The sequence below is a fragment of the Neopsephotus bourkii genome, unplaced genomic scaffold (genome assembly GCF_033783945.1).
Source record: "Neopsephotus bourkii isolate Nb327-2 ecotype Australia unplaced genomic scaffold, CSIRO-AGI_Nbou_v1 NB_140, whole genome shotgun sequence".
NCBI classification, from domain to species: domain Eukaryota; kingdom Metazoa; phylum Chordata; class Aves; order Psittaciformes; family Psittacidae; genus Neopsephotus; species Neopsephotus bourkii.
Genome location: NW_026900657.1, coordinates 220,488 through 234,660, shown reverse-complemented (window position 1 = coordinate 234,660; position 14,173 = coordinate 220,488). Strand labels below are relative to the sequence as shown.

The 14,173-nt window shown below is 44.9% G+C and overlaps 3 protein-coding genes across 5 annotated transcripts in view; 1 reads left to right on the top strand and 2 right to left on the bottom strand.

Annotated features, from left to right (window-relative positions):
- VMP1 (vacuole membrane protein 1) overlaps nucleotides 1-9,055 on the bottom strand; it is a 67,738-nt gene extending 58,683 nt beyond the window's left edge. Inside the window, exons 1-2 of one of the 2 annotated variants that reach the window (XM_061368473.1) lie at nucleotides 8,996-9,055; nucleotides 3,593-3,721 (exon numbers count right to left, since the gene is read on the bottom strand). The gene's annotated coding sequence lies outside the window, so the exon portion shown is untranslated. The remainder of the gene's footprint in view (nucleotides 1-3,592; nucleotides 3,722-8,995) is intronic. The other variant, XM_061368463.1, reaches the window with a different exon arrangement.
- A 716-nt stretch (nucleotides 9,056-9,771) lies between these two features.
- Nucleotides 9,772-10,380, top strand: PTRH2 (peptidyl-tRNA hydrolase 2). The gene has a single exon (XM_061368177.1). It carries the CDS (start codon nucleotides 9,788-9,790, stop codon nucleotides 10,301-10,303), a length of 516 nt encoding a protein of 171 aa, XP_061224161.1. The 5' UTR covers nucleotides 9,772-9,787; the 3' UTR covers nucleotides 10,304-10,380.
- Nucleotides 10,381-12,288: 1,908 nt separating this feature from the next.
- The window catches only part of CLTC (clathrin heavy chain), a 35,363-nt gene continuing 33,478 nt past the window's right edge, over nucleotides 12,289-14,173 (bottom strand). For both annotated transcript variants that reach the window (XM_061368307.1, XM_061368318.1), the window contains one exon: nucleotides 12,289-13,695. In XM_061368307.1, coding sequence (XP_061224291.1) covers nucleotides 13,571-13,695 — 125 coding nt within the window. In that variant the 3' untranslated portion in view covers nucleotides 12,289-13,570. The remainder of the gene's footprint in view (nucleotides 13,696-14,173) is intronic.

The window sequence follows — 14,173 nt, the reverse complement described above, 5'->3', positions numbered from 1 at the left end:
GAGAGTAAATAGTGCAATAATTGGAAGCCAGCATAAACTGGCATGTTGCAAGAGTTTTTTTACTCCTTAAAAACCAAACAAAACCTGAACAGCTGACAATTCTTATGCAATCAAACACAAAGAAAGTAGCCAGTCAGACCCCTTGCTTTAAAAACCCCCTTTTGAATCTTAAAACAGTTTCTGGATTTCTATTTTGGAAAAGAGTCCCACAGAGCTAAAGCATCTTATTTGCATTGCATTTCTCCCTGTAAGCAAACATGATTTACAGCTTTTGACATGCTGCTTTTGTTGGAAAGAAAAGCAGCGTAGTATTAAAATGACAGGTTATATAAAACTGTCTAGTGGAGGAAATTAAAGTTTTAGAGGAAAAATACCTCCCCTTTGATTTATGTCAGGCTTAAGAACCATGCAGCAGCTTGGGCTCAGTAAACAGGGGTGAGATCAACTCTTTGACTCAGACTGCAATAATGCTGTCAATTTTGTTTTAATAAAATGTTAAAATATTTCAGATACTGTATTTGCTTAATACTGCCAGGGTTACACACGTCAGTTTTAGACAGATGTTCTTCTGAACAGGTACAAGCCTTGTGTATTACTTGTAATACAGACAAAATTGCTAGATAGAATGTGATTATTATTTATTACTTAAACTCAACAGTAGTCCTTCCTCCAGCACCTTCCTGAAATGAAATGTGCAGCAATAGAAATCTGTCTACTTAAACAAGCTAGCAGAAACTAACTTCTTGCAGGTTACCATTTTTAGTCATTGAAACCTGGGCCCCAAAATATCCAAACCACCAAGAAAACTAACAGAACAGCCTTGCAAAAGTTTGCTTCTGAAAAATGCTGAAAGGCTCCATGGTCAGCCAAGGACAACAGAGGACTGACCCACTGCAGTAGGAGGCTTTACAGCATCACCCTGCAGTCATTTGCAACCCAAGCTTTGCTGTGAACTGCTATTCAAACGCTAGAGAAAGGTGAACCTCTCCTCCTCAGATCAGTTTTATAGCAGTCTGACACTCTGGAAGTCAGCAGAGTCACAGCAGTACTGAGTGGAGGATAACCAGCCAGTTGCTACGGTGATACCAGGATCAAATGTTTAGCCATCTACTTATTTCATTAGGACAGGAAGTCCCTGTAAATGGTAGACTGCTTTTACTGACTGCACTTATGTGGGCTTATTTTTATGTATATAAAAATACATATTTATATACATAAAATATAAGCTATACACACACATCTGTATATTGCATACACACATAAAACTAATTGCAGAGGGGAAATATTTAGCTTTGGCATCCACGGTTAGAAAGCCTGATGTTCACAGAAAGCTGCTTAAGAAGCAAAAGCCATCAGAGCTGTTCTGCACACATCCACCCTTAAAATAAAAAGTTCTGGTTTAGGGAACTTCAGTCACATTTTGTTTAAACATAACAAACGTTAAAAAAAACCAAGAACTTAAGTGGAAGCCACATGTTCCTCATTTTGAAATCCGTCTTCTTTTCTTGTGCAAATCCAGCCTTCAAAATTGAAGTCTCAATTGGTTTGGTCTCTGCTTTCATCTTAATTACATTTACAGAAAGTTGATTTACTAATACAAACTGCTCTCCCTGTTTGATGCTAAAATCTGGGCTGTGCACAACACTTCCTCTCCATGAACTGAATTCCACAGAAATCCATTAAACATCTTACTGGCACATAAAAATCATCAATCTCTAGGGATCTCAGGTGCACTGTTACATACATATTACAGCTCTCACAAGCTGAACTAATAGAGCCAGTTTTATCCTGCCTGCTTGCCTGCTTAGAAAGGCATTAATCTGGGATTAGCTTTGCATAACTCCACCTCAAGTACACAAGTCAACACTGACAGCAAAGTAGACACATAACCCCTTTGCACACTTGTGCAGAGTGAACAGTTGTCAAGGAGGTCTTGAAGTTCAACCATTCTGCAGAAAAGCTCTAAAAACTTGTACTTAGATATAAAGATGACTAGGATATTTGATACTTATCACATGACAAGTCTAAATGGACTGCAATTAAGAAGCCATTCTTACTAGTTTCAGAGAAAACTCCTTTGTTTATCAAAGTCTGATTAAAGCATCTTAGAATAGGGAACTGGAGGATGCACATCCAGAAAGCTCGGCTCTCAATCTCAATCTACTGTTCTGTTTGATGCCTATTTGAATCATTAGTCCTGCACTAATGTCTTCTGATAGAGATAAATGGGAGTGGGAGTCTGACCCAAAATGGAGTTATCATTCATAAACTGAGTCCACATTCTCAAGTCTATACCAAACCCATGATAGCTCACCACAGGAAATTAAATTCTATTTGCTAAACAGAACTTCACTTCTTATGAATGCTGAAAAATACAGAGCCCATATCTAAAAATAAATTCGCTTAATACATGGAGTAGGATAATATAAATGTTTAATAAACATAAACCCAAACTATTTAAAAGAGAAAACAAAACCCCAACAAACCCAAACAACAACTTAGAGCAGTTTTTGCATGAGGGTTGCTTAGATCACTTGTTAGAGCTGTGCTCACACAAGAACTTCTTTGTAGGGCTGAACAAATAGCCCACAATGCACTATTCAGCTTTAGTGCAAACCATAACATTAAGTATAAAAAGACAATTATCACTAGTCAAAAATGTAACTTGGTTAACAAAAAAGACTTATGCCAACTGTGACTGGCACTTCACAGCATAAATGAGACAACACAAAACAAGCCATCAGAGCATGAGAACGTACCAAACTTAGGCACTGCAATCTCTATACTCTGTAATCAGAGAAAAGGACAAAAGCCTCTTATTTGCTTAAGCTCTGGGGAGCCTGCTGGAGCACCCAAATGTTGGGTGCACTTATGGAAAAGCTTAAGAGAAGGCAGTTGGGTGCTTGTGCTCTCACCCAGAGGAGCCAAACATGGACTCATGTTCTATACTAAGGATTTTTTCAGGACTCCTTTCCAATGTGCTGGAACAAGGAAGCTGTTAAACTATTTTAATGATCTCAATGCCTTCCCAGGCACTGTTTGAATCGCTTACCACTTCTGACTTGGAGACCCTAGGATTCTGACTCCCATCTCCATCAAAGTTACTTGTCACACAGCTGCTAGAACCGGATTTATACTCAGACCATTTTGCTGATGTTTTCTCCCAGCCACCTTAGCAACACACCATTTTGTCATTTCTTGCATTTTAAGCCAAATGCTCCAATCCTTGCTGCTTCTTTCTCCCCAGCCTTTCTGATAATCATTCCCTTCTTCCTTATCTACATCACTGTTCTTCATAGAATCAATTCTATGTTTTTCAATTACAATAAAGAGAACAAAAGAATAAAAAAAAACAGACCTTCCCAGGTGGGTACATAATTGCACTAAACTAGACAGCGATACACATCTCTAATACAGTTTGGTTTCAGTCATCAAATGCTCTGCTCAGGCAACAGTTTTCAAAGGGACTAAGTTAGCAGTTTCTTGGCAAAGTAAGACTTCAGAGAACATTCCCCTTCCAAAGTCAAAGGCTGCCTGGCACAGGAAGACATTCAGGTAAAGGATGAGATCAGTCTTGTGAAACATTACATACCCTTTCAGTTCCGTACAACTATGTCACTCTTCACTACTTCTATATTTGAAGCCAGCAGAACAGACAACTACGTCCTCAGCTCTGTAGACATTCAAGACCAAAGCGACTACTCCTCCAAACCTTCTGTCCCTACAGAGTAAGATAATACTGTTCATCATGTGATATAAAACTAACACAGTCCCTAACTTGGAGGTTAATAACTTTCCTAAAAATGGCAGGAAACAGAAAATGTAACTGCTTGATTTTTTCCAGTCCTTAACACTCATGGGAAGCTTTCAATTAAAATAAATTAGGACACATCAGAAAGACATTCAAATCTCCACAGAGCTCACTATAATGGGTGACTTTGATATCAGTGCATTTATTCCCATACTAAAAATATTTTTCTAACTAAAATAGTTTAATCTCTCAAAGGAAAAGTAATTCAGTTAAAGACAAGTTTCCATTTTGTGGGTTATGCCTCTCTACACCAGACCTATTTTCCAATTCTTAGCCAAATACCAGCTCAAACGTTATCTGACAATTTGGAGTTAATATTTCCAGTTTTCAAAAAAAACTTTGGGAGACGTTTTAGGAAAGAATGATTTAATATTGTTACAACGCAAGTTTCAGGGGTGCCACGCATTTTCTTTTGAGGTTACTAAGAAATCTGTCCCTGCTGTTTAAGGCCACTTGTTATTAAGCTGCTCTCTTTCGTGGACTTTCTCAGGTGAATCATGAATATTGATGGTTGCCTATGTAGCGTACAGCAGTAGAATTGGGTACTATACTAATACAGTAGAACCATCACACAGTATTATAGATGAAAAGGCACAGAAGATGGTAGGAAAGATAAAATTCATATTGTTTGGGTCTCTGCAGTTATCTCTTGATGAAACTTTAAAAATAAATAAATAAAATAAAAGGAAATGGAAATAACCAGGAATGTGAATATTATCAGTGTAGCATCCCATGCTATAAACAGCTCACAGATCAGTCCTGTGCTCTTTACACTGGCAGGAAGCAGCAAGCCTAGGGTGCAGGTTGCAGCTGACAGAAAAAGACTGCTCTGCTGCTGCTCAACTAGCCCCTGAGAAAAGCACTCGAAAGGTAGCAGCAAGGGTGAAATACGTTGCTGAAGGGGTGACCCATGACCACCACAGGGCACCTCCTCAGAATCACTGCTGTGCTGCCATGCTAACTTCACTTTCCCAAGTGCCCAGCTCCACCATATCTAGATTTTGAATGAGACACCATTACAGTACACTGTACTTCAGGTCCTCTCTCAAACAGGGAGTCAGGGACAAGAACTACCACAGCACTGATCAGTGCTATGATAAGGTACCTCTTGGGGAAGGCATGACATGTATGCGCAGGCAGCCCTTCCACCAAAACTGATGATTTGAAAGGTCTGATATGAGCAGAGAGAAAGGCTTTGGAGAGAGAAACCACACAGCCCCATCAAAAAAGACCGTAACTTAATATTCAGGTGACTAAACAGACAAGTATCTTTCACATCCTTAGTTCCAGAGGGCTATACACAAATCCATGCTCATACTACCTTCCAAGATGTTTGTCTCGCAGCCCTCAGACCACATTCTACATTCAGGTGGTAGTCAAACGCTGCCATCAACCCCCTAAGCTTCCAAAAGGCACATAGGAAATAAAGGTCACAATTATTGTGACAAGATAACACACCCTGCACAAAAAAGCCTTGCTAAAATTTGCCCGGGAAAGAATGAAGAGTTAGAAATGTAAGAGTATAAACCCAGCCTTAAGCATCACCAGCTGGATCCTCCAGCAGCTTGTGCAGTGCAGATTTGGCAAGAACTCTGCCTTTTATACTATCTTGTAAGTGCTGGGAGACAGCATCCCCACAAAAAGATGTCTGAACCTGCCCAGCTGTTCTACCCAGACTGCTTCTTCTGGAAGAGGAAATACAGCACAGATGAAAGGGAATGAATAGAAGTCACTGCCAGACCCCACAGAAAACTAGCTGAAACATGCTCCTGAGACAATGACCTGTACTTTTCCTAGATGGTACCAGTCTCTAACTGGAACCAATTCAGGTTACGCTATGGCTGCCTTGGCCATTCAAATGTGAATACAGATTCAAATTCACCACACATATGCTGAGGCTAATTCTGAGCCTTGTAGGAGAGTAGACAGTTCTTCTAAGAAGTCTGAAATAGACTAAGCAAGTGCCTGCCTGAAAACAACATATTCCTGTTTCCTGGATCCATGTGGACAGTGCAGCCTCAAAACCAGCAAGGTCCTGCCCCATGACTACAGCTGCAACCAGCCATAGGAATACAAAAAGCTCAGTGTTGGAACAGCTTCAAGGCTGTGCCCTTTGCTCTTATGGAATAGCAAAGTCCATCCAGCTCACACTTCTCCACAAGTACCAGAAGTTAAAGTTCTACTCTGCAGGTAGTAGTATGTTTCCCATCACCATTATACCAGAAAAACTGGCCTACTCTTACTATACATCAGTAAGTTTTCTGTTTTAAAATCAAGATTTGTTAAGAAATAAGATCTCAAAATATGCACTATTTACACAGACCATTCTAAGGAGAACTAGTCACAAAATGTAGTCAGAAACAGACCTCATAGCAGCCTTCCAGTATCTGAAAGAGGCTTATAATGATGCTGGGGAGGGACTATTCATTAGGGACTGTAGTGACAGGACAAGGGGTAATGGGTTCAAACTTAAACAGGGGAAGTTTAGATTGGACATAAGGAGGAAATTCTTTCCTGTTAGAGTGGTGAGGCACTGGAATGGGTTGCCCAGGGAGGTTGTGAATGCTCCATCCCTGGCAGTGTTCAAGGCCAGGCTGGACAGAGCCTTGGGTGACATGGTTTAGTGGGAGGTTGGAAGTGGAAATCTTAAGGTCCTTTCCAACCCTTAATATTCTATGATTCTAAACACTTCTGACATTCAAAAGATGTTTAAAGACAAGCACAGTGTCCTGGGTTTAGCAGTAGCAGTCATTTTTCTCTTTCGTGGTAGCTGGTGCAGTGCTGTGTTTTGATTTTTGGGCTGGGAACAGAGCTGAAAAAAAAAAACAACGATGTTTTGGTTTGGCCAAGGACTTTGTGAGCCTCATGCTCTGCCAGGGAGGAAGGGAAGCCAGTAGGAAGCAGAGACAGGACACCTGACCCAAACTGACCAAAGAGGTATTCCATAGCACAGCACGTCATGCCCAGGAGGTAACTGGGAGTTACCCGGAAGGGCTGGGACTGCAGGGTTGGAGGAGGCATCGGTCGGTGCTTGGTCGGGCTGGGGGGGCTAGTTATCGGTTGGCTGGTGCTGAGGTGTTGTATTCTCTTCCCTTGTTATTTTCTTTATCATTACTATTATTGGTGGCAGCAGCAGTGATTTGTGTTGTACCTTAGTTACTAAACTGTTCTTATCTCAACCCATGGGAGTTGCATTTTTTTCTGATTCTCCTCCCCGTCCCTCCACGAGTAGGGGGAGGGCAAGAAGGGGGGGGAGTGGGTGAACAAGCTGTCTGGGTGGGGTTAAACCACAACACACAGGAAAAAAAGTTTTAGGGTGGGAACAGTACAGACATTCAAGTTAAGAGGCTTGCTTCCATACTCACTTTCCTCATTACTACTGTCCACTTAAAAGTTACTGGGTCTCCTACTACCCTTACCCACAGAAACTACAAGTACCATGGATTTCAGCTGTTAAGTAGGACAAGAAGCTTACCCCAAATTAGTAAGTAGTGCTCACCTCCCCTCAACTGACTGGAAACCTGTTTTTCCAACCTCTCATCTGAAAACAGGGGATGAAGCCATCACTACAGCTGTCACTTATGACCAGGTAAGGAATAAAGACAAGTCCACCCATGCTGCAGAAATAACGGATTGAAAGAAAGGGAACAGACATACTGAAGGCCATTTTGATAGGCAAACTAATGCACTAAGAAGAGCTTGCCAATGCCATCATAAGGTAAGATGGTATAAAACATGAGAACCCCCAGTCAACCTATCTGGCAGGAACCAGGGTGGAACAACCTCAGAAGAGCTAAGTCCTAGCAGTAAAACAGCACCAAAAGCCACTGCTCAAACAGAACACATATGCTTCAAGGCATAAATGAGTAGTATTCCTCCACCTCAGAGTGCTCAATCCGTATTATTAATATTGATTAAACCAGGACACCCACCTGTTGGCAAGCACATGCCAGAGAACACAAGGACAGGAGAGAACCCTGAGGAAGTATATGCAGGTCAAAGCAGATAACCTGGATTCACAGCACTTTGTAAATAAAGAGCCACCATCAAACAAACTTGTTAGCCCTTCTCTCAGGTCATCTAAATGACTTGCCAAACATAGGTCAAAACTAGAACAAAATGGGAATATCACTGCTTTATTATCTTCTGCAACCACCAGATGACATTGGCCGAAGAATTAAGAACCAGACAAACACATCCAGGTCCTTAACTTTGGTCAACAGGAATGAGACATCAAGAGTCCTCATGGATTTGGGCCTAAATCGACAGAAAGCAACAGCAGTCTATAGGAACACGATGCAGAAGATGCAGCCATCGGTTCAGCCAGAGAAACACAAGATATTTCTACTGAAAAAGCACACAAAGACCGCCAGTGCCCGACTCCGCAGTCAGAAGGATGAGTTTCTCACTGTGTCATCAGGCATCGTCCCCTGGGCCACAGCAGGGCGCATTCACCATGCAGTCACCGTGTTAGAAAAGAGTGAAGTTTTTAAGATAAATAATCATATAAAATGGTAGGAATGATTATGTTTAAGAGGTTTATAAATCAATAGTGTGATTTTGTAGATTAGAAAGAGCTATAATTTTGCAGTCCGGTATCGTGGTTAACCAGTAACCAGTGATACAATAGTAGTTTTGGTAGCAGGCGCTTTCACCATGCAGTCACCGGGCTTTGTCCAGCCCCAGGTGGAACGCCCCGAGCACAGCAGGTCTCCGGTGGGCCGGGGGATGAATTATCAGCAGCGGAACTATCGCCCTGAACGGCAGCAGCGACGAGCTTCCTCCCACACTTCAGGGGCCTGAGGCGGCTTCCCCCCGCCCCAGCGCTCAGCCAGCGGCCACCTCCCGGCTGCCGCACCCGCGGCTCCCCCCAGCTCTCATGCCTGGGCCTCTCCCGCCACCCCAGGTCACCGTGCCCGGGACGTCGCCGCCGCCGCCCCCTGAAAGCAGCTCCGGGACCGGGACGCCCGGCCCAGAGCGCGCTGTCACAGCGGAGACAGAGATGAGGGGGAAAGAAAGCGCGACCCTGGGCCCGGGTGGCCGTCAGGGGAGCGGCCCGCGGCTGGAGCTAAAGGGGCAGCATGAGGGAAGCCCCAAGGGTGCTGCCGAGGGGACGGCGGCCTGGCCAACCCCCCCGCCCGCTGTGTCAGCCCCGGCCCGGCCCGCCCCGCCGCACTCACTCACCGCGCTCCGAGCCGGCGGCTCCCGCTGGGCCCGGACTAACGAGGAAGTGTGGGCGGGGACAAGCCCGCCCCTTACCGCCTAACCCCCGGTTCGCCACTTCCGGCGCGTCTCACGCCCTTACTCCTCCCTCTCCGGGCCAGGCACGTCTTCGTCAGCGTCATCTGCGGGCGACAACCGCCTGCTGTGCGTGCGGCAGGTGAGCGTTGGGAGCGGGCCCCTGGGGGGCCACAGGGCCCGGCGCAGCCCGGCCCGCGCTCGGCCTCCGCCCCGCCCCGGCCCGGCCCGGCCCGCGCTCGGCCTCCGCCCCGGCCCGGCCCGGCCCGGCCCGCGCTCGGCCTCCACCCCTCCTGCCGCAGGCTCCAGCCGCCCCGTGCGCGGTTTCTCCGAATCAACCGTCACTGCCGCAGCCCTCGGTGGGGTCGAGCTGGATGCGGCTCCGCTCCGCACCCCGCGCAGGGCCCTCAAGTGAACGTGGGCTTTGACTTAAACCCTCCGCGCTTTACCGCTTCTCTCAGCGTTTGTGTGAATTTCGCGGGTTTGTTTCTTTGTTCTGCTTCCCGAGCCGTCCCCGGGACGTTGTTCGTGCACAGTCAGGGTGCCGTTTGCTGTTAAGAGCTGTCGCTGGGAGTGGCTGTGGCCACGTACCCATGAAGGCATCTCTGAACTACTTCCCCAACGCGCGTTTTAACGAGCACCGTTTGTCTCCGCGCACGCGGTGAGCGCTCAGCCGCTGACACCGCCGCGCAAGTTCTGTTCTCCCCTTCTTTCCACAGGCAGTCTCCGAGTCCCGTCATGGATACCCTCTTCCAGTCCGGCTTCCTCAATGTCATTGCAGGAGTTGCCTGCGGTGTGTGCCTGGGATGGGGCATTCGGGGGAGGTTCCTCCGGCAGCCCTTGGTGGGAGCCAGCGCGGCCGCCAGCAACAGCCTGGGCTGCGAAGCCATGGGCGAGTCCGGGGAGTTCAAGATGGTGCTGATTGTCCGCAACGATTTGAAGATGGGGAAGGGTAAAGTAGCAGCACAGTGTTCCCATGCCGCTGTGTCTGCCTACAGGCAAGTGCAAAGAAGAAACCCTAAGCTCCTGAAGCAGTGGGAATACTGCGGACAACCGAAAGTGGTCCTCAGAGCTCCAGATAAGGAGACACTGATCCAACTCCAGGCTGACGCAGAACACCTTGGACTGACTGTGAGCTTAATCCAAGATGCGGGTCGGACTCAGATAGCTCCAGGCTCCCAGACTGTCCTTGGGATTGGTCCGGGACCAGCTGATGTGATAGATAAAGTTTCTGGTCACCTAAAACTCTTTTAAGCTGGGGATCAAACAAGTCTGAATGTATTGCTATGTAGTGGTATGAAGGGCTAAAATCCAGGTTTATGGAATTTTGCTCGTGTTTGATAGCGGAGTAGACTCCACAACTTTGTTAAAGTTGTACACAATAGGTCCCATCAGTTTCATGTTCTCAAATAAAAGTTTCTGTAAGAGATTTCACATTTGTTTCTCCAGCTTTTCTTTCCTTCATTTTAAGGTGGGCTCAGTGGGGTTGAGGGAAGCCAGCAACATTTTTGGTGCCTGTAAGCAGGAACCCCGTATACTGAAGATTTATGCAATTGAAGATTTTATGCTGGGTTAACGGCTGAAGAGCAGCTTTAGTGAAGTTTAATTTGTCCAATATGCAGAAATGTCAGGTTCCTCCTCTCTACCTTAACAGAAGGGATTTTTAAAGAGAAATTCTTTTAATTCTGAAAAGATGAGTTGCTGTAGCTGTTAAAATTAACCCGTACAACTGGGGGTATGTAGCCAACTTCCTGTGCAGTTACTCATTGAGTAACTGATGCAATAGCTTGTAGCCAAGTTAAACTGGCTTTGCAGCCCAGGCCTTAACAGGCTGTAATCACGTCTGGGTGTTATCAATGAGAGAGCCTATGAAATTGAGCAAGAGATAACAGATAAAAAAAGGGCCGGGGAGCCCCCCCCCCCCCGGCCCGAGACGCGCACCCGGGCTCTTTGGGAGGCTGTCCTTTATAGGTTCAAGGCTTCAGCTAATCCCGCTGCTTCTTTTCACTTGGATGCTGACGTGGCTCTTTCCCATTGCTTCCCTTTGGTGCTGGGGTGTCATTGTCGAGAAGCTTCCAGAGATTTCGAGAAACGCCTCATCACAGCCTCCCTCCCTTATATGGTGCATATAACAAGATACAACTTCAAACTACTTAACCCCCTCCTTAAAGTGGCAACATCGGGGGAAGTCGACGGCTGCTCCTCAGCGCCTTTTTGTACCCCCCCTTTCTTTTCCTTCTCCTAATTTTGTGTAATAATACAACTGACTCCCTTTATAACCCACGAAGCACAACAGTTACGAAAGAGGAACATGTCTCCAGCCACAGGGAGCCTTCTAGAGTGCAGCAAGCAGCATTTCCCTCCAAACCCCTTGATGAACAAACCCCACACATTACATGGGGAACAGCTGTAAGCCATGCTCCTTTCTGGATCTGTCTGTGCAGCTGCTGCACTTGCAGTAATCTGCAAGCAGTTAAGCCAAGTTCTAGGCTGAATAAGCTCATATAAACAGCTTGTCCTGCAGGGACTAAATTAAATTACATTTTACTTGGCATTAACAGGTTCTGGGTATAAGGAAGCACGCCATCAGAGCTGATGTTGGGCAGAATTCAGAGCACACTGATCATGGCTCTGCAAGTCCCCTCTGCAGCTCCACTGTAGCTTAAACATGGTAAAAGGCAGGTTCCCTGCACTTGTAATAAGGGGGACTTTGAGACCATTTTTGAACAAAGATGTTTTGTGAGAATTCTGCACTTTTACAGCCTTTCAGCCATGTCTTACAGTTGAGTACCTGTGAAATAGGTTGTAGAAGAAAATAGGATTTGCCTCCATCAGTCAAATTTACAAACCTAGGGGAGCTGAAATGCAAGCATAAGCAAGTGTAACAAACAGAACAGGTTTTATATTCTGCACCTCCTATTTAGACATAATACTTCTCAAAGACTGAGAATACTGACTGCAGATTTCTGCTCCAGACTGAACAAAAGCCTACTCACACTTAAGAGCCTGTGGCAGGTGAGTTGCCTCCAGGTGCCAACACCCACCATGACACTGCTGATGCACTGACAGGACCCCAAAACCTCACTTCAGGTTTCTCAGGAAGAAGCAGGAAGGGGATGCAGCTACAGAGCTGGAACCTGACACTGAGAATAGGATGGCTCCTTGGGTAAGAGACAGAAGTGCCTACAGCTACCACAAATAGGGCTCATTACACTCAAATATGACAGTATTCATTGAGAAACATTTAAGTCCATTTTATTTGAAGCTCAACATGTTTAAGGCAACTTACATACCTAGAAAATGATCTCAATTTAACTGACATACCCTACTACAATCCTAATCTATCACCTGGTCAAATATGCTGTAGCTGGCCACAATGCAGCCAACTATTGAAAAGTGCTATTTTCTTCTCTCTGGCATAATCTTTCTATAGAAAAAGCATTACATATTTTCTTGTATCACCCCCTCAGTGCAAGACACCACTACCGGTCTCCATTGCTGCTCTTCTAATGGCCCCTCATACCTTTGAATGTATGCACTTGCATGTCCTGTACTAGCACTGTAATACTTGGCTCGAGTTTGAAGGTCCTGTTTGAAGACAGTAAAATGAAGCTACCACTATGCAGCATGTCCACAGTCCAGTAATTTATTTTTAAACTGAGTAATTTCAAATTGCACAAACAAAACTGAACAGCAATATGCTTGAATTCTCTCTTCTGTACACTCAAAACAGTGATCTAAAACACCACAATATCCAACATACACAAACCTCAGGGCAGGGTTAGTAAATACACAGATTGGAATCATGGTGCTCTGTTCCTGAATGGAATGTCCCACAAAAGCACAGGATACAGCACAACATAAGGTCATCTGTTACATATGGAGTGAGCAAAAAGACACTAGCATTTTCTAGATGCATAACTGGAAAAACCTGCATAGGTTAAGAAAAAAAAAACTCCAACCAACTTGTACTCATTTTAAGTCAGGCAAGGTTGTCTGTACGCATTTTAAATTCTTTTAGAGCTATGCAATCCAACCAAGGTAGGATATGCTGATTAGTGTTGTCTCTTGTCAGCGGTCTTGCAAAGTCAAATACAATCTTCGCTTTAGCTTTCTCCGAATATACAGTGATACTTAAATGCGTTTAGAATAGACAGTACATACTGTAAGCTGCTCACATACAATGAACTTAAGATTCAATATTAGAGTGTAACACTATAGAGTGCAAATCAGAATCTTCACAATAGACTTAATGGTAATAAGCAGTCCTGCAAAAGCCCACTTGAACAAAGTCGTTTAAACTATTCCCCTTTTAAAGTCTAAATGACATGGAATGTGAAAAAAGATTTAACATAAGTGATTCAAATAGTTTGCGCTAGAAAAAACAGTCCTTCATGAAGTAAAGGTTACAAGAACACGAGGCAGAACTCTTGCTTTTCCCTGTTATGAGTTAAAGCGGGGAGGGATGGTGGAAGTTTCAGTAAGAAAATACACTAGCTCCAAACTGACTTGTGCTGCATCTCACATGCTGTACCCAAAGCCAGGCTGCGGTTGCCCATATGGAGGTGCAGTGTAGCCATAGCCAAAAGGTGCTTGTGGAGGAACTGCAACACTGGGTCCTGCTGTCAACATTAGCTGTGGCTGACCTGGAAGACAGAATGGATTCATCTTTATTCCTTGGTACCGAGAGAATTGCCTGCAACCTTCTTGTAGACATTTGTATGCTTAACAGTAAGTCCCTATTGACCTGGTTTGGGGTCCTCAGAAGCCAGAATGGGCATTTCCCCACAAAACCTCAGGATGACAGATTCTATGGTTAGAAATACCACACTGTGAAGTACCTGGACACAGATTCTTGAATTCTGGGGTAAGTAGTTTAAGTTCTTAAGACATCTGATGATGAGAGAGAAAGGAACAGCTTCCTGTTCCTTAAGCAGTGAGTTCACCCAGTCCCAGAGTCAGTCTGGCTCTTAAAATAGCACTTCCTGCTCCAATTGCATTAGTAACTCTGCCTTGCTAAAGGCCAGAGCCCTATGCTACAGTGAACCTGATGCAAAGGCTTGACCCCTGCAGTGCTAAAGCACAGGCACCTTCCAGAACATTCTCATAAATAGTATTCACTAC